We start from the raw sequence: 24,321 nt of genomic DNA, 5'->3' as shown, positions 1-24,321 counted from the left end.
TCATCTACATTAGATGTTTCTTGATCTTCTTTAGTTCCTCGGTCAGTTCGTACTCCGCATGCAGTTCAGCATTGCGCGCATACATCGCCATCGACACGACTCTGCCCGCCCCTCTGCCCGAGCTCCCCATATTCTCCACAGTAATCGGCGGCACCCAGCCCAAATTGAGCTCCCAGGTTGCGGCCACGCTCGAATCAACGTAGCCCTCAAACTGAATCCTATCAACATACATCAATCCACTCCAAATGGTAACATTTCTTCAGGATCTGAAAACAACAACATGAACCCTAAATCCCAAATTCGAGGAGAAAAAACAAAATATGGAGAAATCAGAGCAAAATACAGTGAAAGGACGGGCTTAGAACTGAGATCTAACCTTGCCATCCCTTCCTGCCATTGGTTTCCTCAAGCATTTCACAAATTCCCGTCCAAGATTGCCATTGTCATCCCTCTTAGTGACCAACCGTTTAAGAGGGTCTGGGCGTGGGCAGTCAGGGCACCTTGTGAGCAGCACTGGTCCATAGTATCGCCATTTTGAGTGCATGGCGGAGGAGGTAGACATTTGCGCTAGGTCGGCGGAGAAGAGAAAGATTAGGGAAAGGGGATGAATGGGCGGCGGCGGGCGGACGGACACGGGCGCTCGTCTCTTCTAGCTGCGAGGAGGTGGGTCCCGCGAGTAGACAAGTGGTGGGTCCCGTGCTTACGTGGATAAGTGGTGGGACCAGCCCCCAACAGCTAACGAGGGCATCAGTTGAGTTTAACAGCCATGTCGTGTGAGGGCTATTTACCTGCTCAAAATTTTCGCACCATAGACATTCGCTCGAACAACGTCGGACCCTTGCCAATTCACCTCAAATGTGTCGCACAGGAGCTATAAGCCCAATACAATCGTAGATCATATAGTGATAATACCAAGCATACATATTTCCCTTTTCTTGGCGATGTGCAGACTTTCGATCCAGGCCAGGGACATGATAATTCGTATCATGAGCATGGTTTTTCCTCCGCGGCATGATCGATCCACATAGCGGTAGATAGGCAGTGATCTCCCTCCCTTCCCTCCATCTTCTCGGCGGCGTCGACGATATTTCGATGGCGTTGGTTGCGGCCAGTTCTGGTGGCACAGGAGGCAGGGAATCAGGGGGCGCTGGGGGCGGTAGACTCAACCGATGGAAACTCGTGGCGAGTAAACCTAGCTTGAGCGCTGAGTCTATTTGTTCTTCGTTGTCCTCGACATTCTCCTGGTGGTGTACGTGCTCGGCGTTGTCGCCATCATGGAGTAAATTTTGAGGCGTCGCCAGCGGCAAAGCTGGCGCTACTGCGGGGCAAGGTCCTAAACTTGTGGAACTCGTTGCCAGTGTACTCTTCTCGAGCCGCGGATACGAACAAGAACATGGCCGTGTTCAAGCGCAACACCTGGGCAGAGCAGCTGCTCATGCCGCAGTGTTCCTCGGGAACATGCTATACCCCGCTGCTAGCCAAGTACATGCGCATCGCTGCCGCGGCGAGCAGGCGCGTCGAGCTCTAATGCTGATAGGGTACTACAGCAGTACGGCCTACTAGATGCGTGATGCTGCCGGCGGTGGCTGGGCTCGTTGTGTGCTTGTGGCCATGTTGTGGAGCATCGAGTTAGGAGGCGCGTTGTGCGGATGACCGCGCGGAAGAAGACGACAAAGGCCATGTACTGCACGTATCAGAGGATGGGGGAAATACGGGAATTATTTGCTTTATGTTTCCAAAAAGGGAAACGGGCCGGGGTGGAAAATGTGACGCAACCGTTAGATGTCAAATGAGCCAAGAGGAAGCACGGATCGGAGCATGCGGGAGGGAGTAGACAAGCCTCATCCGTTTGTTTTTCGCAGCCAGAACGCGCAAATGGCGTCCGGTTCCTGCCGCCGCCATCGGCCATGCCTAGCAAACCCTCCGTGTCCTAGAGCGTCTCCTCGTGTCCCTCCTCACACGTGCCCACGGAATAGGACGGTGGCGCCCTGTGCCATCCTCTTCTTCTCCGCCTACAGACTCGTGCCTTTTCGCGCTACCCTACAGGTGTGTAGAAAATCTAGGCTTAAGCATATGCGATGCGCAGGGACGTGTGCGTGTTGATATAGGGCTCGAAGGCCAGAAGATTACAGGACTTGGTTAGGCTAGGATTGATCTCCAAGTAAACTAACAGAATATGGGATCATATCTCTTAGACTAACCAGATCACAACAGACTCACGCACACACAGGTTACAATGTTGAACACTCCCCCTCAATCACAACTATCTAAGTTTATATTGTGCCTAAAAACTTCTAATTTCCACAAGGTGAGAGGTTTTGTAAGTCCATCCGCCACCTAATCACCAGTAGGTATGAATCTGATATTCAGTAGTTTGTCAGCCACTCGTTCCCAAACAAAGTGGTAGTCAATCTCAATATGCTTTGTCCTGGCATGAAAAATAGGATTAGCAGACAAATATGTAGCACCAAGATTGTCACACCAAAGCGATACGGCTCTTGAATGAGAGACGCCCAATTCTGTCAGCAAGTTCTGAACCCAAATAACCTCAGCAGTAGCATTAGCTAGGGTCTTATGCTAAACTTCTGTACTTGACCTAGATAAAGTTGGCTATTTGCGAGCACTCCAAGAGATTAAATTAAAACCAACAAACACTGTGAAACCTGCTGGCTCTTGAGCATGGCGTTGGTTTTCCCTTGAAGAGGAAAGGGTGATGCAGCAAAGTAGCATAAGTATTTCCCTTAGTTTTTGAGAACCGAGGTATCAATCCAGTAGGAGACTACATGCAAATCGCCTAGTACCTGCACAAACAATCAAAAACCTTGCAACCAACGCGATAAAGGGGTTGTCAATCCCTTCACGGCCACTTGCAAAAGTGAGATCTGATAAAGATAATAAGATAAATATTTTTGGTATTTTTGTTGTATAGATTGAAAAGTAAAGATTGCAAAATAAACAGTAAACTAGAATTATAGATCAGAAACTTATATGATGTAAAGTAGACCCGGGGGCCATAGGTTTCACTAGTGGCTTCTCTCAATATAGCATATATTATGGTGGGTGAACAAATTACTATCGAGCAATTGATAGAAAAGCGCGTAATTATGAGAATATCTAGACATGATCATGAACATAGACATCACGTCCGTGTCAAGTAGACCGAAACAATTCTACATCTACTACTATTACTCCACACATCGACCGTTATCCAGCATGCATCTAGAGTATTAAGTTCATAAGAATAGAGTAACGCATTAGGCAAGATGACACGATGTAGACGGATAAACTCAAGCAATATGATATAAGCCCCATCTTTTTATCCTTGATGGCAACAATACAATACGTGTCGGTTCCCTTTCTGTCACTTGAATCAAGCACCGCAAGATTGAACCCAAAGCTAAGCACTTCTCTCATTCCAAGAACGATCAATCTAGTAGGCCAAACTAAACCGATAATTCAAAGAGACTTGCAAAGATATCAAATCATGCATATAAGAATTCAGAGAAGAATCAAATATTGTTCATAGATAATCTTGATCATAAACCCACAATTCATCGGATCTCGGCAAACACACCGCAAAAAGTTTTACATCGAATAGATCTCCAAGAACATCGAGGAGAAGTTTGTATTGAGAACCAAAGAGAGAGAAGAAGCCATCTAGCTAATAACTATGGACCCGAAGGTCTGTGCTAAACTACTCACACATCATCGGAGAGGCCATGGTGTTGACGTAGAAGCCCTCCGTGATCGAATCCCCCTCCGGTAGATCGCCGGAAAAGGCCCCAAGATGGGATCTCACGGGTACAGAAGGTTGCGGCGGTGGAAAAGTGGTTTCCTGGCTCCCCTGGATGTTTTCAAGGTATAAGAGTATATATAGGCGAAAGAAGTAGGTCGGTGGAGCTACGAGGGGCCCACGAGGGTGGGGGCGCGCCCTCCTGCCTCGTGGCCGCCTCGTTGCGTGTCTGGCTTCCACTCCAAGTCTCCTGAATTGCGTTTGTTCCCAGAAAGATCCTCACGAAGGTTTCGTTCCGTTTGGATTCCGTTTGATATTCCTTTTCTATGAAACACTGAAATAGGCAAAAAAAACAGCAATTTGCACTGGGCCTTCGGTTAATAGGTTAGTCCCAAAATAATATAAAAGAGTATATTAAAGCACATTAAACATCCAAACAGATAATATAATAGCATGAAATAAACAAAAATTATAGATACGTCGGAGACGTATCAGCATCCCCAACCTTAATTCATGCTCGTCCTTGAGCAGGTAAATGATAAAAACGGAATTTTTGATGTGGAATGCTACCTAACATAATTTTCAATGTAGTTCTCTTTACTGCGGCATGAATGTTTAGATCCAAAAGATTCTAGACAAAAGTTTAATATTGACATAAAAATAATAATATTTCAAGCATGCTAACCAAGCAATTATGTATTATCAAAATAATATAGCCAAAGAAAGCTTATCCCTACAAAATCATATAGTTTGACCATGCTTCATTTTTGTCACACAAAATGCTCCCATCATGCACAACCCTGATGACAAGCCAAGCAATTGTTTCATACTTAGCCTTTTCAAACTCTTTCAACTTTCATGCAATATATGAGCGCGAGCAATGGACATAGCACTATGGGTGGAATAGAATATGATGATGGAGGTTGTGTGGAAAGACAAAAAAGGAGAAAGTCTCACATTGACGCGGCTAATCAACGGGCTATGGAGATGCCCATCAATTGATGTCAATGCAAGGAGTAGAGATTGCCATGCTACGGATGCACTAGAGCTATAAATATATGAAAGCTCAACAAGAGAAACTAAGTGGGTGTGCATCCAACTTGCTTTCTCACGAAGACCTAGGGCATTTTGAGGAAGCCCATCATTGGAATATACAAGCCAAGTTCTATAATGAAAAACTCCCACTAGTATATGAAAGTGAAAAAATAAGAGACTCTATATCATGAAGATCATGGTGCTACTTTGAAGCACAAGTGTGGAAAAAGGATAGTAACATTGCCCATTCTCTCTTTTTCTCTCTTTTTTTATTTGGGCCTTTTTTCTCTCTTTTTTATGGCCTCTCTTTTTTTATTTGGGCTTCTTTGGCCTCTCTTTTTTCGTCTGGAATCTCATCCCGACTTGTGGGGGAAGCATAGTCTCTATCCTTTCCTCACATGGGACAACGCTCTAATAATGAAAATCATCACACTTTTCTTTACTTGCAACTCAAGAATTACAACTCGATACTTAGAACAAAATATGACTCTATGTGAGTGCCTCCGACGGTGTACCGGGATGTGCAATGAATCAAGAGTGACATGTATGAAAGAATTATGAAGGTGGCTTTGCCACAAATACGATGTCAACTTCATGATCATGCAAAGCAATATGACAATGATGGAGCGTATCATAATAAACGAAACGGTGGAAAGTTGCATGGCAATATATCTCTGAATGGCTATGGAAATGCCATAATAGGTAGGTATGGTGGCCGTTTTGAGGAAGATATAAGGAGGCTTATGTGTGATAGAGTGTATCATATCACGGGGTTTGGATGCACCGGTGAAGTTTGCACCAACTCTCGAGGTGAGAAAGGGCAATGCACGATACCGAAGAGGCTAGCAATGATGGAAGGGTGAGAGTGCGTATAATCCATGGACTCAACATTAGTCATAAAGAACTCACATACTTATTGCAAAAATCTACAAGTCATCAAAACCAAGCACTACGCGCATGCTCCTAGGGGGATAGATTGGTAGGAAAAGACCATCGATCGTCCCCGACCGCCACTCATAAGGAAAGCAATCAAAAAACACCTAATGCTTCAAATTTGTCACACAACATTTACCATGCGTGCATGCTACGGTACTTGCAAACTTCAACACAAGTATTTCTAAATTCCACAATTACTCAACTAGCACGACTCTAATATTACCATCTTTATATCTCAAAACAACTATCAAGTATCGAACTTCTCATAATATTTAATGCACTCTATATGAAAGTTTTTATTATACCCATCCTGGATGCCTATCATATTAAGACTAATTTTATAGCCAAAGCAAATTATCATGCTGTTCTAAAAGACTCTCAAAATAATATAAGTGAAGCATGAGAGATCAATAATTTCTATAAAATAATACCACCATCGTGCTCTAAAAAGGTATAAGTGAAGCACTAGAGCAAAAATTATCTAGCTCAAAAGATATAAGCGAAGCACATAGAGTATTCTAATAAATTCCGATTCATGTGTGTCTCTCCAAAAGGTGTGTAAAGCAAGGATGATTGTGGTAAACTAAAAAGCAAATACTCAAATCATACAAGACGCTCCAAGCAAAACACATATCATGTGGTGAATAAAAATATAGCCTCAAGTAAAGTTACCGATAGACGTGGACGAAAGAGGGGATGCCTTCCGGGGCATCCCCAAGCTTAGGCTTTTGGTTGTCCTTGAATTTTACCTTGGGGTGCCTTGGGCATCCCCCAAGCTTAGGCTCTTTCCACTCCTTATTCCAAAATCCATCAAATCTTTACCCAAAAACTTGATAACTTCACAAGACAAAACTCAACAGAAAATCTCATGAGCTCCGTTAGTATAAGAAAACAAACCACCACTTTAAGGTACTGTAATAAATCCATTCTTTATTTATATTGGTGTTAAACTACTGTATTCCAACTTCTCTATGGTTCATACCCCCCGATACTAGCCATAGATTCATCAAAATAAGCAAACAACACACGAAAAACAGAATCTGTCAAAACAGAACAGTCTGTAGTAATTTGTAGGCTTCGAATACTTCTGTAACTCCAAAAATTCTGAAAAATTAGTACGACCTAAATAAGTTGTATATTGATCTACTGCAGTTGAAATTGGTATTTTATTGCTCTCTCGTAAGAAATGAAAATTATTCTCGTGAGCGCATACTTTCTGTTTTTTACAGCAAGATCAAATAACAATCACCCAAGAAGATCCTAAAGGCTTTACTTGGCGCAAACACTAATTAAAACATAAAAACACAATCATAACAGAGGATAGATGATTTATTTATTACTAAACAGGAACAAAAATAAAATTGGGTTGCCTCCCAACAAGCGCTATGGTTTAACGCCCCTAGCTAGGCATAAAAACAAGAATAGATCTAGGTATTGCCATCTTTGGTGTTGGGAAAGAAAAGAAAATTTTTCTTATCTATACCATTTATCTTTATATTTTGAGAAAGCACGTGGACATTAATGGTGGAAGAAAGATTAAGCACGCTACGGAAATTTGCATCTAAGCTAGCCTTCATCTCTTTGATAATTTCATTTTGATAAAAGCACAAAAGAGAGGTGGATTCAACCTTATCATTCATGGGGTGCCCAAATATAGTTTTGATCTTTTCATGGGTATCGATGGCATCCCCCTCAAGAAAACCTTCTTCAAATATAGAATCTAAAACTATCTTGAAAGAAGAGGGCAAGCCAACATAAAAGCTTTTCAAGTATATCTCAATTTGATATTGGGGTACATAGCTGGATCGGATCATTAACAGTCTATCCCAAGCATCTTAAAGATTCATCAAGCAAATAACAAAATATTCCAGGGTCATCTTCATCAAAATTATCAAACTCTCATTGATAACCCCGGTAGGTCTTTCCATAGCATCATTATTTATGAGCTTAGAAATGATAGAAACAGAGGGAGTACAACTTAAACAACGGGCGCGCATAACACGTGATTGTCACTCGTCAGGTGGAGAGCTGACTAGAGCGAACGACTCACTCGCTAGGGTAGGTTCGATCGAGGACACCTTAGTCCCCCCCCCCCCTCAAACATTTGCTACCATGGGGTTTCAGCGTGTATTTTGTTTGGTTGTTGCTTTATATATAAAGCGGGACGAAAGCCTGTTTCGAGAGCGCAACTCAAGTTAGCTACATTTTCCCGTGGTATATACAATAAATTGGCCATGGTACAATACATTAAAAAACATATGCAAAGATAAAAATTGTCATCGTATTTGTACGAGAAAACATGCAGAGTGAAATTTTGTCATGGTCCATGGCAAGTTTGGAAGAAAATGTTCTAAAGATCATGGGAAACTTAGCTAAAAAAGCTTATCACTAGATCAATCATTCTTAGCAAAAAAAATCTGAAAATGCCATGCCACTAGATCAATCATTCTTAAAATTGCCATGTCGCGAAACACAAATGTACCTACATTTTTCTTAGATGCAAAAAAATTGCAGTTGTACACATGTTTAAAAATTTGCCATGATCCATGGCAAATACTATATAAGAAGTGAACATAAGCACAGAACAAGTTTGACATGATTAAAAATAAATAAATAAACACAACAAATACTCCCTCCGATCCATGACACTTATTTTGGATCGGATCAATGGCAAAAACTATATAAATGCCTAGTACAGAAGTCATGGCAAACATTAGAAAAGATGTTCTATTATTCATGGCAAAAAAAATAAAAAAGCATGTATTAGTGACATGGCAAATTAATATATTTTAGATGTCTATATGTAGGCGAAATGTAGAAAAATTTGTACTTTGACATGCCAAAAAAATTAAAAACTGGACTAGTAACTGGGCAAATTTAGACAGAAAAATATGAATACAAAAGGTAAGAAAATTTGTACTAGATGGCAAAAAAAATTCTGAAATTGCCATGTCACTGATTTTCCCCCCGACATTTGTCATGTCACAAAAACAAATCTACCTATATTTTTCTTAGATGCAACCAAAAAATGTCATTTTAAATATGTTATTGTATGCAAGAAACCAGGACAGGCTGCAGCTGTGAGAGTTTCGTTGTCATCTGATTTACTTGGTGTGGCAAGGTGGTCTACTGATGTATTTTCCAATTATGACTAGCAATGTAGGATGAATCTCCAACCAGCGCTCAACCCCATCCACTAGGGGATCCAGGAGCTGTCCAGGAGGCGCACGTAACATGCCGCCTTTCCCTGCGTGACGTACATACGGCACCGGCTGGCCAAGGTGTCCCGTTCGATTCCAAATGGCACCGGCTGGCCACGGCGTCCCGTTCGATTCCAAATGACTCCTCTGAACTCTGGTTTTCGTTCCCTCTCGTTAGGGTTTCGTTCCTCTCGCCGCCTCGGGCGTCGTTGAGATCTACCTTCCCTCTCGCCGGGGGTTTGATCTTAGTACCAGGGATCGAGGCAGCCTAGTCGCTGTCAAGGCCGGGGGGCTGGTTTTCTCACCATCGGGCCGGGGGCTAGGGTTTTTGTGGTTTCGAGAAGATCGTCCGCCACCTGCATCTGATCCAAATGGCTGGCCAGGGGAGTTCGTCGGCGGCCGATCGAAAAGGAAAAGGCAACTTGGAGGAGATGATGAAGGAGCTGGCCCTGAAGGAAGATGACCTCGATGATGTAATCTTTGAGGATGATGATGCACCAGCCGAGGAGTCGCTCCGCTGGATGATTTTAGCCCGAGTTCATATGGACAAGGACTTCAGCTCCTACTGGTTCTTTCGCAACATGAAAACAACATGGGATCTAGCCAGGCCAGTAAAGATTAAAACCTTGGAGGAGAACCTTTTCTAGATGCAGTTTGATTGCTTGGGAGATTGGGAGCGTGTGACCCAGGGCGGTCCATGGCACTTCAGGGGAAACCCAGTACTAATCGCCCCGTATGATGGTTATACAAAACCCTCTTCTATTGAGCTTTTCACCTTCGAGATTTTGGCTAGGATCATCGAGCTTCCGATCGCTTTCCATGGAAAGGTTAAGGCGCTTGCATCAAAGATTGGTGTGTTTGTTGACTCCGAGCCTTCATCTTTTGATTTCGAAGGAAACTTTTTTAGAGTCAGAGTTAGATTGGACGTCCGTCATCCTCTGAAGAAAGCTATATCCTTGATCCAGGGAGGAGAGAGGGAGATTTTTGCAGTAAAGTATGAGCGCTTGCCCGACTGGTGTCAGGTCTGTGGCATGATGGGCCATGAGTTCAAGGAGCACGGCGATGGGGTGCACCCCCCTCTGCACTGGTTTTCAAAAATCTCCGGGCTCCAGCGACCACGGTGTGGGGAACCCGACGCCGAAACAGAAAGCAGCAGAACCAGAGGCAAGAGATGCATGCGGAACACTATCCAGCGACAAGCCAACAAGAGGCACATGTAGATGAAGGTATGGACCTGGATACCAACAGGAAGCGCTCGTCCGATCAGGTTATTAGCTCTCCAAACCCCAAATCGACGGGGCTGGAGCTGGTGGCGGTGACGAAGCCAAGTGGAAGCACGGTGCCGATTAGTCCTCCTCCAAAGCAAGACCCGAAGAGGTCTAAACTCACGGGGCAGATGGGAAAGACAGGCACTTCGGGTGAGAAGGACGGGACAGTTGGTGTGCTGAAGAAGAACCCCAGTGGGGGAAAAAGCTCGGACGCGAGATCGGCGGCCTCCCCAGCGGAGGACCGCCGGACGCAATGAATCTGCTATGCTGGAACTGTCGGGGGATTGGCAACGCCCCGATAGTTCAAGAGCTGCGCGAACTCGCGAATAAGTTTGCCCCTAGAGTGCTTTGTCTAGTTGAAACACAGATTAGTGGGGTAAGGGCTGAGAATTTGAAAAGTACTTTAGGTAATGATTGTTCTTTTGCGGTTGATGCCTCCGGTAGGAGTGGAGGTTTGGCTATTTTCTGGAATAATGAAATGAAGACTGAGATTTTGGGTTATTCTAAGTATCATATTGATTGCAAAATCGTTGGTGTAGGAGATCAACCATGGAGGCTATCTTGTTTCTATGGCGAAGCTCAGACGCATCTTTGCCATCACACTTGGAATACAATGAAAAACCTGTCCACCCTCCAAGATTTGCCGTGGGTGTGCATAGGCGACTTCAATGAGGTGCTGAGACACGATGAACATGACGGGATTGGCTCGAGAAGTCAATCGCGGATCCAGGGCTTCAGAGATGCGGTTGACGTGTGTGGCTTACTTGATCTCGGATGCAAAGGTGTCAAGTGGACTTATGAGAAGAAAGTAACAGGAGGCTCGTATACCCGAGTCAGGCTGGATAGAGCTTTGGGCTCGATGGATTTCGAGACTTGGAGACTTGTTGCTGGATTTTTTATTAATATGAGCCGTATGCATCTTTCTGATGCAGAGGCTAGGGTAAAACCCCTTTTTGAAAAAAATAAAAAAAAGAAGAAGAACCAATAAACATGTATAGATGGGATGCAAAATAATGCAAACATTCATTTATCTGCAAACATAATTGCAGAAAGCATGGAAAAAATAACAATCATAAAATTATAGAGGATAACCTCATATTAAGTAGCAAGGTAGTGTACCAGCAGGCGGCTGGAACTCCAAGTTTCTCCGAGCATTATAACTTGTATGAGAGTAACAACATACATGAAGGGAGCAAATAAATGACATGGTGAGACTAATTTGAGCGGTACAATCAGGGATTAAGGGAAGATGGTACTTACTGGTATGTCTCCTAATAAATTCACAGTCCCAGAACAAATGTACTCCCATATTCGTGTTTCTGTGAAAATCATGTATCATGGTAACTCTGTAGTATAGCTTAATTTCCAGACGTAAAATTAATCTAAAAATTGTTATAAAACAGTGGACTGAAAATTTATTTAGTAAAATAGAATATGAGTTGAGGAGGGGCGGTTGGTTGTTCATATGGCTGCATGGATATTTCCTAAGTTTACAACAGAGTGCATGAAGGTGAAATTTGGTGGGCATCTGCATATATTGTGAATGTCCTTGTGGATCTGTTGTTGACTCATATGGTTACAAAGAAGAGAACAGGTGGATGACATTAGTGACGAAAATATCAATGGATATGAAAGATTTAAATGGCTAGAGTTGCACGTGTACTCAAAAGCAGCACACATGTTTGTTTCAACGGTGAGAGTAATAAGAATATACAAAAATGAAGTACTAAACTGTAGTCAGGCCATGACTCATCTTCTTTGTACAAATAATCTGGTCCATCTATAGTTCTCACCTGAAAACTTTGAGGCAGCTCATACCAAAATATGATGCTCGGTCGAAACTCTGGCGTGTTGCTGCACGAAATGATAAGAGTTTAAGGTTTAGTTAGTAGAATCCCAACAAAAAAAGTTAGGAAACAGAATAGCATATCAGAATGGATTCCAACAATCTGAACTTCCCATATTCCTAAAAATTGGCTCCTTTTTCTCGGCCACCTGAAAATTAGCTCCACCCAAATGAAAGTTTCCAACTTGTATGATTTGTGTGAACCCACTGTCATCTGCATTGACAAACTTGCATAAAAGAAAATTTGAGATGTTCCTAATTAATTAGTACATGCCAAAGCTTGAAGAAATCAGACTGCGGAAGTAATTTTGGTAAGTCATAATCATACCAAAAATGATTCCTTTCCCTAATATCGCATCAAAAGTAAATCAGACTGCGGAAATAATTTAGGCAAGTCGTAGTCACACCCAAAATGATTCCCTTTTCCTAATATCGCATCAAAAATAAAGAATGTAAATTAATGCCCCAATCAGGATGCAATCTCTCATTTTCTAATTCCAAATCAATCCTTTTCCCGGGAGTTCTATTCTAATCAATCTGGGAGAAGACGTATGTACCTCGTTGCTTCCGATTCTTGGGTTATTCGACGGTGCAGCCGACGCAACTGACTCTTGGCGAGGCCATCGCTGCTGAGAAGATGACGACGGGTAGAATCCTCAGGGATTATGCCTTCATCAAGGATCGATTCAGGGTGGTCGGCGTCAGAACAGCGGCCTGGCCTGCGCTCCTACAACCATATAGATGTTGGAGGCGAGGTGGAGTGGCGGGATGTCAGAGGAGGTACGGGGCAGACCAACCCGTGCAAAGTTCGATTCGGCCATGTCTTCCTCCATGATCTGCGGCGCTGGCAAGGAATTGCAGCAGATAGGTGGGGAGAGCAAATCTCCAGATTGACAGCGGAGCAAGACTAATCAATCTTGGATTTGTTGGGCAGACCAAGAATATGGAACGGGGAGGCACGGGACGGGTTGGGAGTTAAAGGTGAAAGTGAAAGCGAAGTGGAAGGGGAGACTTGCGGGAGCTGCTGAATGAGGGAGAGAGAGAGGATGCTCGTGAGGTCAGATTGTGGTGGGTCCCTTGGCAGTAACGGAACACCTGTGTGGCAGCGTTGTTGTACTCGTCGGTCCCATATGTAGGTTACTGATTAGACGCTGACATGGCAAGTATGATGAGGTGGATATGCTGCATGTCAAGAGAAATAAGTTAATGGAGATGAACTATTTAGATCTTATAGATATGATACTTTTCTGCAGTAATGTTTGCTCCGCAACTACATATCGAAGAGTCTGGAGAAACATCATTATGTAACGGGTGGGTCTGATGGTTTTAAGTTGTTCCAAGCTGGGGTCCTTAATAGTATAGAGCCGGACCCTAGCTTAGAACAACTTCAAAGAAGGAAAATTTCGGACTATTTTAAAGAAGGAAAATGAGAAAGGAAAAAGAAAAAAAGGCGTCACGACTGGCATATGGGCCGGCCCATTATCGCGTGCAAGGCCCGCTATAAGTGAACAGGGAAAAAAAGGGACCGGCATATTCATCATAGTCCGAGGACAAAAAGGGACCACCGTGATCCTCGACCGTCACCCGAGGACAATGAGCCTATGTATCACTCATCGCCATAGGTGCCATATATCCACCATAGTTCCAATTGCTTCCATGATAGTCTGCCTTGTAGTGGTGCCTGCCTTCGTGGTTACCTTAACCGTTGTGCCCGCGGTTGCCGCCATGCCAGCCACCATCAACAACAGCAGTAACCCATCCGGTCGGCCTCTGATCAGGCGCGGCCGAGGCACCTGGCACAACCGATTACGGTGGTGGAGACGGCCCGTTGCCTCACCAAGCGACCATGGTTGCAGCAGCGGTGAGAACGCGATCTGTAGCCGCCGTCAACGCTCGTACAATGCGTGAAGCACGTCTACGACCAAAGGAACGAAACCCACGCGAAGCAACTCTCGGCCAAGACTTAGGCCCTATTTGTTTGGGATTTTGCTTTCGATTTTGCAGTTTTTCCACTTTGATAAAAAAATGGCACAAAAGCTTCTAAATAGGGGCTTTTTCCGGCTTTTGACTTATACTCCCTCTGTTCTCAAATGTAAACCTTTTTAGAGATTCTAATAAGGGATTAGATATGGAGCAAAATAAGCGAATCTACACTCTAAAATATGTCTATATACATCTGTATGTTATAGTTCATTTGAAATCTCTAAAAAGACTTATACGTATTTAGGAACAGAGGAAGTATAAAAAAAAGCACAGTTAAAAACGCTGCGTCCGCTCGTAGGCCTGGCCCATGCAGGCGTCGGTGCATCCCCCGACTTTTTTTTTTCACAGGCGACGGGTGACTCGTTCCTTTATCCGTTTCCGGCGCCGCAGGGCGGTCTAGGTCTCCGGCGCCGCCACCAGAGCCGGCGCCTCCGCCCCCGCCCTCACTCCCTCCACCGCCCCCGAGCTGGGCCTGCTCCGCCCCCGCCGGAGCTCCATCTTCGCCGCCCCAAGCCCGAGGCGGAGGCCCTTTCTGCCGCCCTCCCTCCCCACGCGATCCACTCGGCGGCGGCGCCGAGCGATCCAACAAATTCCGTAGCGCCGACGCGATAGAGCCGCCGCGATGGGCTCTCTGGAGCCTTTCAACCGGTGAGTCCCAGATCCCCTCCCTTGAAACCCTAGCCGTCGCGGCGGCTTTCTTCTTCGTCGTCTCTGATCTAGCTTGGATCTGTTCGATGGTCGGTCCGGGGCAGGCTGGTGAGGCTGACGGCGCGGGCCTTCTACGACGACATCTCCATCAAGGGCGACACCCAGGCCAAGACCTCCCGCGGCGACAACCGGGGCATGGCCGTCGTCGTCCTCGACGGCCTCACCAGGTACGGGAAATCTCTGCTGTGAATCGGCGGTACCTGGAGAAATTTACACGCCAGTGAATTCTTAAGCTTGGGCTCGCGCAAGTTTGGACTTGTGCTGAGGTTGTTGACTCATGGGCGGTCAATTTGAGCTTGCATAATACACTTCAGCCGGGGCTTATGACATCTGTGCTCTCGTATATCGTTGGTAAAAATGATTTCAGACTTAAGAGCATTTCTCCTAATTTCATCCATTGAATGGAGCTGATAAAATGCCCAGTTCGGTCTGTCTTGCGGAACAAAAAAAACTACCAGGAAAATATGGGTGTCCACGCCCCCAGAGTACTAGCAACCGGTAACACAGAATAAAAGCCCGGTAGCTTAAAAGTCAAATAGTTTGTAAGTCTTGACAAGTTCATCAGAGTCCTTGTTGGGAGCTACCAAAATGTAGTAAGTGCACTTGGGGATTGTGATTGATTATTTTGCTTGATTCTTCAATCTGAGATATTGGGATCATCCTGTTTGTCCAGGATGGATGGTTCTTATGTAGGTCTTTGTATATCAAGTATGAATGCATAATCGCTCTTATGGAGACAATGATAGTTATTTTGCAAACTGGTGCTCCCCCTTGATGGTTTCCGTGGGGTCTTATTCCATATGAATCCAAAGTAATTTACAATGGTTACTGATATGCAAGAAAAAAAAATGAAGCGCAGGGCGTAGTCCTGCGTTTTGCCTCTGTCTAGCGCCTAGCCTCAGGCGCTTCAGAGCATACACGCTCTAATCTTCGTGCAACATTGCTCCGATAAGGCCCCTCATGGAATCCTAGCTTGCCAACCCAATCTCAACCATCTATATACTCTAATCCGAACCGTCCATCTACTCCCAGCTGTCTCTTTCTCTTGCCTGCTCCCTTCCAGGCACGCATCAGTAGCAGCAATGCTGGTGCTGCAGCTTCTTGTCCACAGCCACATCCCCTTCCCGCCTCTTCTTCCCCACAGCCGACACTGCCTGAGTACCTCACTGGCTGCCTGTGTTTTGCCTCCGCCCAACCGCCAGCGCGCTTAAGCGAGCGTCTATGAGGGTGGTTATTTTGTTTGATTCTTCAATCTAGGATATTGGGATCACCCCTGTTGTTCAGGATGGGTGCTTCTCATGATAGTTGTTTTACAAACTGCCCCCCCACCCCAGTTGGTTGTGAGGTCTTAGTTCATAAGAATCCAAAAGTAATTTACAGAGGTGGGTCGATAACCAACCCTAAGATGGTTACTGATATGTCATAGCCGTTTTATCAAAATCTGAGGCTCTGATATTTGTACAATCTTTTGCTTTTGCTATTCTCATATCGTGTCATTCAGTGATTAATGGCGACCAGAGGTTATGACGGTAGTTGTTACTCAAGAACTGGAAATTTGCCACTCACTTTGGGACTGAAAATTTTGGAGGCCTTCTTTGCCCATTGTTTGTCAGACATACAAATCAACCATCAGTAAACCCAAAAGTGCATTTGCATTATAAATAGCCTATATCATGTACCCCATCTGCCATACCGCATTTGTCCTTTCAAATATTTATTTTCTTTGGTCTACAACTGTTAGCTTGTTGGCTAAGTTGCACTATATTTTTTTTGTACCTTCACCTTTAGACGCCAGTGGGTCCGGGAGGAAGACTTGGCTAAATCATTAAAGCTCCACTCAAAACAACTTCGCCGTGTCCTCCGATTCTTTGAAGAAGAGAAGCTAGTGACAAGGGATCACAGAAAGGAGGTTAGTATTGTATTGATCTTGTTCTTGTAATCTACTTTCTTGTCATTTTGATTTTTTGTAAGGTAGCCTCATTTACTTCATATCTTTGTCACCTGATCACAACATATTCTTGTTTGTTTAGTTGTTTACTCAAATGTTTTTAAGCTGTAAATGGAACCATTCATCAGTGGCCAGAAAATGAGTCGCTTTAGCTCTCAGTTTAACAATTAGTGAGGTGTGAGAATTTTTCTCCTGCTAAACTTCTCTGCAGTGATGTTGAAATGTGCATGAAATGTGCCAAATATGTTTAAACATCTAGACTAATTTAAGTAGCACCTGTTTTGCACCTTATGTTTCCTTATCGTGGTATTGCTTTATTGTACTGATGTCTTCTGTAAGAGGTTAGTATTGAATACTGAATGTTGAAAGGTACAAGTCATGGGAGCATCAACTTGTTTGAAGCTACACTATTTTGATACACTTACATTTTGTGTTTCTTGCTGAAAATTAACCTCTATCATATTTGGTTACACTGGAGGGAGGTGCTGTTATGGCCGGCTTAGTTTATATCCGGAAGAGGCCCACCGGGCAGTAGTTAGGGGGCTTGGCCCACAAGTTAAGAGGCCCACCGGGCAGTAGTTAGGGGGCTTGGCCCACAAGTTATCTTAGGCTAAAGTTATAAATACTCGTGTAAGACATCCTTTGAGATCAGGCAATAAGAAGAATATTATCTCCTATTGCCCGGCTCCCTGAGGAGCCGGAAACCCTAGCCGCCAACAGCCCTAACCGCCGCCGCCCTTCTCCTAGCTCGCGACGGCGCCCTGCCGCCGGCGCGCCCGTTCCTCGCCACGCCCTCCTCCATCCTTCCCTTACCACCTACGGCCTAGACCTGGTAGAGTACTTGATTCTACCAATTTGGTATCCAGAGACACCAGGCCGATCATGTCACTCCCTCCATCACCGCCGCCGTTACCATCCACCTCCGTCCCGCTCTCGCTGCGGCCGGCCACTTCCACGGCGATGACGGAGATCGCGTCCAGGACCACCGCCCCTTCCGCGCCAGCGGCCATCACCACTACAGGGGATCCGCCCCCGCTCCTCTCGCCGGAGGAGGTGTAGGGCACCCTGCGGGAGCTTGTCCAGGCGGTCAGGGGCATTACCCTCTACCTCGCCGGGAACCAGCCCCCGCCACTGAGCGCCGTCACCACCGCCTACGGACCGCCGCCGCTATAGTGGGCCGCCCCGGCCCTCCAGGCGCCCTTCGGAGGGGCGCCCCAGCCGCCGCTGCTGCTGCCGCACTACTCGGCGACGGGACAGCCTTGGCCAGCGTGGCCAGCCTCCATCGCGCCGCTGGGGGACCCGACCCAGCAGTTTCTTCCGGCGCCACCGCCCCCCTCCCCCGACGCAGGCGCCGGTGCAGCAGCTCCACCCGGCGCCACCGCCATCGTCAGCACCACGGGCCACGGGTCGGCCCCTGCACCAGGTGCAGTTTCCACCGTCACCATCGCCGATCCCCGCGTGGGCGACCGGCTCGTCTCCGGGCCCGGTATACTCCACGGCGCCGGAACACCCGACGCCCTCCCTACGATTCGATCACCCCTCCAGCTCAGCGAACTACGCCCCGGCGCTTTTCGAACCGGCATACGCGCTGCCGGCGACTGTGGCCGCCCCCGGGCACGGCGGGCCGCCACCCCCTCGCTTCGCCAAGCTGGACTTCGCCACCTACGAGGGCACGGAGGACCCCCTCAACTGGCTCAACCAGTGCGAGCAGTTCTTTCGAGGGCAACGGACGCTCGCTTCGGATGGTACCTGGCTCGCTTCCTATCATCTTCGAGGCGCAGCACAAACTTGGTACTACGCTCTCGAGCAAGACGAGGGCGGCATGCCACCATGGGAGCGCTTCCGGGAGCTTTGTCTCCGCTTTGGGCCTCCTATCCGTGGGAGCCGACTGGCGGCCCTCGGCCGTCTACCTTTCACATCTACGGTGCAGGACTACGCCGACCGCTTCCAGGCCCTGGCGTGCCACGCACCGGGCGTCTCCGCGACCCAGCGCGCCGAGCTCTTTGTGGGCGGTCTGCCGGACCATATTCGCGTGGACGTCGAGCTCCGGGATCCCCCCGATCTCCAGACGGCCATGTACTACGCCCGCGCGTTCGAGCGCCGCGCGGTGGCCATTCAGCAGGACTCGCCGTTCTGGGCCGCTGGCTCACTACCTTCGCCGGATTCCGCACCGGGTCGGCCTGCGCAGGCTTCCGCGGCACCCCTCGCCGCGACCGAGGCACCTCTCGCCGCGACCGCGGCGCGCCCGTTCCGCCGGCTCACCTCAGCCGAGATACTCGAGCGTCGCCGCCAAGGGTTGTGCTTCAACTGCGACGAACCCTACAAGCCCGGCCACGCCTGCCCGCGACTCTTCTATCTGGAGGTTGCAGACTACATTCCGGAGGATGCCATCGCCGCCGACCTGGCCGTCCCAGATGTCGAGAAGGTGTTTGACGCTGGTTGATTACCTCGAGGAGTTCAGCAAGCGCTTCCCCACCCTACAGCTCGAGGACGAGCTGTTTGTGCAGGCGGGGAGAAGTGTTATGGCCGGCTTAGTTTATATCCGGAAGAGGCCCACCGGGCAGTAGTTAGGGGGCTTGGCCCACAAGTTAAGAGGCCCACCGGGCAGTAGTTAGGGGGCTTGGCCCACAAGTTATCTTAGGCAAGTTATCTTAGGCTAAAGTTATAAATACTCGTGTAAGACATCGTTTGAGATCAAGCAATAAGAAGAATATTATCTCCTATTGCCCGGCTCCCTGAGGAGCCGGAAACCCTAGCCGCCAACAGCCCTAACCGCCGCCGCCCTTCTCCTAGCTCGCGACGGCGCCCTGCCGCCGGCGCGCCCGTTCCTCGCCACGCCCTCCTCCATCCTTCCCTTACCACCTACGGCCTAGACCTGGTAGAGTACTTGATTCTACCAGGTGCACCAGAGTCATACAGTTTATTCATGCAGTACTTTATATTTGGAAGAACTTCATATGTTTTTTTAAATAAAATAAGTAGTGACAGGGAAAAGTACACTTGAGACATTGCATATGAAATAATGATCATGCAAGTATTCCATGCAAATGATAATTTATAGTACTTGTCTATGTTTTTCTAGAGACTTGCTGTTTTAGTCATGTGCTTTTGGTTCCTGGAAATATGTGGAGCTCATGATCATATCATTTTAACATCTGGTGTCTGTTGCGTTATCCAAGGAATTGATTTATTGAATCTAAATGGTTCTTTGCGTTCTAAGTTCTAACTGTGTCTTTTCCCTTTTGGTACAGTCAGCAAAAGGTGCAAAAATATATAGTGCTGCAGCAGCAGCTGCAGGTGATGGTCAACCCACGAAGGAGGGAGAGGAAAAAGTAAAGCTGCACACACATTCCTACTGTTGCTTGGACTATGCACAGGTTAGTTATCCTAAACTCGTGGTAGTTTTATGTTCTTGTGTCTTTAAATGATAGACTGTCTTGTATTCCATAAAAAAATACTTCTATATTGGCTTTATAATTTTGAAATAATCTGTGATTGCACCACTTCAATGGATGTTTCGTGTGGATTGTTGAGCAAACAAAAGTGACACTTCATTTTTGTTTGTCTTTTTCAAACGACAATTATGATTACCCTCGACTTGCAAAGAAGCAGAATTCTAGTATTTCTATTCCAGATTCAAAATGTCTGGCCTAATTGTATACTTGGAGTAGACACCATTAGCATTGTTTTTAAGGTGTCCGTAAGGCGTCGCCTAGGCGACGCGTAGGCGTCAGGGCGCCCTGCAAGACAGGGTTCAATCAATGCAATTTGGGTGTTAATTTATTTTTAGTTCCCTTAGCCGACTCCGGCTGAGAACCATACAATAATAAATACATTTTCCTCCCATTTAGTTTTTCTTCTACTATCTTATGTAAACTATGGTTGACAAGATGCATCTTCTCAAACACAGATCTGTGATGTTGTACGGTACCGGATACACCGCATGAAAAAAACGTTGAAGGATGAATTGGACAGCAGAAATACAGTTCAACACTATATATGTCCTAACTGTAAAAAGAGGTATTAGCTTGACTTGTAATTTATTTTGTTTTAGAAAGAATGTTGGAGTGTTTGTGCTCAACTGTCTTCTCAGGTACTCGGCCTTCGATGCGTTGCAACTTATAAGCTACACGGACGAGTATTTCCATTGTGAAAATTGCAACGGCGAACTACTTGCAGAGAGTGACAAGCTTTCTTCTGAGGAAATGGGAGATGGTGATGATAATGCACGGAAGCGTCGGCGTGAGAAACTGAATGATATGCAGCAAAGAATTGATGTGAGCACAAACTTCTTATAATTTCGGTCGCTTAAAATTTTATTTAGGTACTATAGTGCAAAGAGTAAATTGTATCACTGGTTCATAAACTCACTAGGTGGATGCACATAGGCTCATGAACTAGTAAACTGGGCATGTACATATCCGAACTTCCGCAAACTGTGGAACAGGGGTCCAAAGGTGGTTCTAGTGGCATCCTAGCCAGACCTGCTCTGTCCCGTATATGTAGGTTATACACGGGCTGGGTCAGTTACAACCCAAACCCTCACAAAGGGCTTTAGTTTGGGGACCCGAGAAACCTATTGGATTCATTCCTCATCTTGAAAAACAAGAACTCACTCCTCACCCCAAATCGGGATCTCAAGTTCTTTTCACCACATAATTGGAAGATTTGTCCACCCTGGTGATGGTTGTCACCTAGTTTGACAGTTTTTTAGTTTCAGCATTAACAGTGCATCAAAACATATATCTAAGCTGTATCTAAGCACTATTGCTTTGTTAGTTTTTGGTATGACTTGTTCAATAAATCTGTTTAGAGTGTCTGGTTAAAGCTCAGTGTAAAATTTAATCCATCTCTTGAAGTTGCAGTTTACTGAAGAAATAATAACTACTTGGATGAAAAAGATTTAATCTCATTGTATATGTGACCTTTTGGAAGTACACACTCTATGTGCTTATTGTATAGACTAATGTGTAAATAATTCTCCTCTCTTCTCATTTGCAAATTTATGTGTCTTAGAATCTTGATGATTTGATGGAGACTGATTTTATATATCACTTTGCTTATTTATATTTGTACCAATACAGGAGCAATTGAAGCCATTGCAAGCACAACTTAAGAGGGTGAAGGATCTGCCTGCTCCTGAGTTTGGGAGTCTACAATCATGGGAAAGACTAAATCTCGGTGCTTTCGCGCATGGTGATTCTGCTGCAGCTGAGGCAGCTAGGAATGCACAAGGGCAGTACAATGGTACACCGATGCCTTATCTTGGAGATACAAAGGTAAGAGTGTCATATTGATTTGAGTAGTAGGATTTTGTAGTCAAGTAATATGCATATGTATGCTCATAATGATATAATATTTTATATCCTTTTCATGGCCATTCAGACTCTTGAAACATAAATGTTTATCCCAAGAAAAAAAAAGCGATAGGCGTTAGCTGTGCATTAGGCCTAGGCACACATAAGCACACACCTAGAATGATTAAGTGCTTGGTGTTCTGTTGTCGCCAAGCGCTCCTAGGTGCACGTTTTATTATTCACTGGTTTATCCTACTCATCTACATGAAAGTCTACACTTTGCATTATACGGTATCTCATTAACTATATTTTGTTCAATCATTTTATGATGAGTCTGAGACATGTCCTTTAGTATCTATGTTTAATATACTGTGACATGCACCCCCTAGCTCGTATAACTGATAGCTGGTCCTATTTTCTTTCTACCATATTTTACTTGATCAATCGCGTTATTTGGATTTTCAGGTTGATGTTGAGTTGGCTGGTTCGGGTGTAAAAGCAGAAGGTGATGAATCTGGCAGAGATGGTTCAGCATTGAAAGTCTTACCTCCATGGATGGTCAGAGAAGGGATGAATCTTACAAAAGAACAAAGAGGAGAGTCCAGTAACACATCAAAAGGAGATGAAAAATCAGAAGTCAAAGATGAGAAAAAACAGGACTCAAAAGAAGATGAGAAGAGTTTACAGGTCAGATTAGAATTGAATATAGCATAGAATGCATTTACTGTAAAAGTGGTTTTATGTTAACATCTTCTAACTGTGTTCCTATTTTTTTTAACTGTGTAGGATGAATACCTTAAGGCATATTATGAGGCCCTCAAGAAAAGACAGGAGGAGGAAGATGCAAAGAGACTGCAGCAGGAAGGCCAGGCATTTTCTTCTGAAATTCATTCTGAGCGGCAGGTGGGCATGAAAGCCAAACGTGAGGATGAGAATGGTGAGGATGAGGGTGTTGAATGGGAAGAGGAGCAACCTGCAGGTATCTTATCCCTTTTAGTTTTCAGTCATATAATTTAGGATACATATATGCTTGTAGTAGTGATAGCAAACTAGGAAGTCGGCTAGGGAGTGATAGCATTCCTACGAAAGGATGAAAATGGAAGGCAAAATTAGGAAGTTGGTTATGCAGGTGACTAATTGTGTAACTAGTATGAGAGTGATGAGGGGAATAAGTGTTGTTGGGTGGTTGGGATAGAAAGTACCACACCTGACTTGGCACTTTTTATATTGGTATATAATAGATTTGTCAATTACTGCATGAAAGTTTTCATTAGTTGATGAATCAACCTTTAACTGAATTTGACAGTCTCCAAGTTATCGTAGTGTGAACATGGTTATTGTGACGTCTTAAGCTGACAACCGAACATTCCGATAGAGGCTGAAGGTGGTGTTTTTGATGTCTTGATGTTGACATCAGGCACAGTTCAGTTAGTAGCTAATACCTTGAGTTTTTCTTGAAGCTGACAGCCTTTTGCTGTCCAGTTATTTGCTCATATTGTGAGTCAGTTTGTATGGCCAAGTTGGTCCTGAGAATTAAGAATTAACTGTCACTACTCTGTTCCAAAATGTAAGGCTTATTTTGATTCATCAAGACTGACTAAAATTTAGTCCACTTTTATGTGGCTTGTGTGACATGAAGTTATATCACTAGATTCGTATTAAAAAAAACTTATGATTCTGATTTTGTGTCACATAAACCACATATTGTTGGAGTTATTGTTAGTCCCTTGTCTTAACGAATCGAAATACTCGTTACATTTTGGGATGGAGGGAGCATTCCTTATGCTTGGACTGTTGAAATTCTTGTAGAATGTTTTATAGTAACCATGAAGCTAATGGCCCTGTGCTTCAAGAGAAAAGAAATGGTATTTTCTTATCTTTGTCATAAACGTAAATGTGATTTTCTTTACCTGTTGGGGATTTTCCGTATGCGCATGAATTTCCATGTAGGCAGTGCTGACATTTGAATTGAAGGTTTGTATGTTGGATACATTTGTCGAATCTTGTAGATTATGTGTAAACTAGTTGGTTTAAACTGATGCAGGGAATACATCGGAGGAGCCATATAAGTTTGTGGATTTGAATGCCGAGGCCCCAGAATCTGGCGACGACGAGGAAGATGAGATTGACTGGGAAGAAGGTTAAAAGTACGGCGACAAGTTGCTCCGTCTTGAATTCGTGAAGTCAGTTCAAAGTGGGATGTTAAATGATATAATAATATTTCCAGATGTATGCATATCAAGGCTTGGCTGCAAATAACATTTTTCTCCCAGATTTGTGAAAAGTTACTATAATGTGAAGTATGATATTGACATCCATGTGACGTTAAGAAATTCAAAAGAATTTGAAAGAAGTTTTACCCTTTTA

General features: G+C 45.0%; 2 protein-coding genes and 1 long non-coding RNA gene across 3 annotated transcripts; 2 read left to right on the top strand and 1 right to left on the bottom strand.

Moving 5' to 3' along the window:
• Positions 1 to 3,527: 3,527 nt before the first annotated feature.
• Positions 3,528 to 12,994, bottom strand: LOC147982277 (uncharacterized). Its single transcript, XR_015599144.1, has 3 exons — positions 12,576 to 12,994; positions 11,966 to 12,245; positions 3,528 to 11,491 (listed from the first exon to the last, which is right to left on the bottom strand). It is a non-coding gene; the product is annotated as an uncharacterized LOC147982277 (long non-coding RNA).
• A 1,337-nt stretch (positions 12,995 to 14,331) lies between these two features.
• Positions 14,332 to 24,321, top strand: LOC125529721 (Transcription factor TFIIE, alpha subunit). The gene is made up of 10 exons (XM_087514294.1): positions 14,332 to 14,649; positions 14,754 to 14,876; positions 16,498 to 16,618; positions 19,909 to 20,034; positions 20,568 to 20,677; positions 20,751 to 20,934; positions 21,742 to 21,936; positions 22,420 to 22,641; positions 22,741 to 22,933; positions 23,999 to 24,321. The coding sequence occupies exons 1-10, from the start codon at positions 14,624 to 14,626 to the stop codon at positions 24,097 to 24,099; spliced, it is 1,401 nt and encodes a 466-aa protein (XP_087370420.1). The 5' UTR covers positions 14,332 to 14,623; the 3' UTR covers positions 24,100 to 24,321.
• Positions 17,793 to 19,902, top strand: LOC147982276 (uncharacterized; the record flags this gene model as incomplete). The annotated part of the gene is made up of 1 exon (XM_087545769.1): positions 17,793 to 19,902. A coding segment is annotated over one exon (1,308 nt), but the record flags the coding sequence as incomplete, so codon positions are not given.

This window comes from Triticum urartu, chromosome 3A (genome assembly GCF_056163025.1).
Source record: "Triticum urartu cultivar PI428250 chromosome 3A, HENAU_Tu73, whole genome shotgun sequence".
NCBI classification, from domain to species: Eukaryota; Viridiplantae; Streptophyta; class Magnoliopsida; order Poales; family Poaceae; genus Triticum; species Triticum urartu.
The sequence above is the reverse complement of the archived record's forward strand: the minus strand, read 5'-3'. Positions and strand labels throughout refer to the sequence as shown.

Coding starts and splice junctions, on each gene's coding strand:
- LOC125529721 (XM_087514294.1), top strand. CDS start 14,624: ATGGGCTCTCTGGAGCCTTTCAACCG. Junction 20,035..20,567: donor GTTGCTTGGACTATGCACAG/GTTAGTTATCCT, acceptor TCTCAAACACAG/ATCTGTGATGTTGTACGGTA. Junction 20,678..20,750: donor TGTCCTAACTGTAAAAAGAG/GTATTAGCTTGA, acceptor CTGTCTTCTCAG/GTACTCGGCCTTCGATGCGT.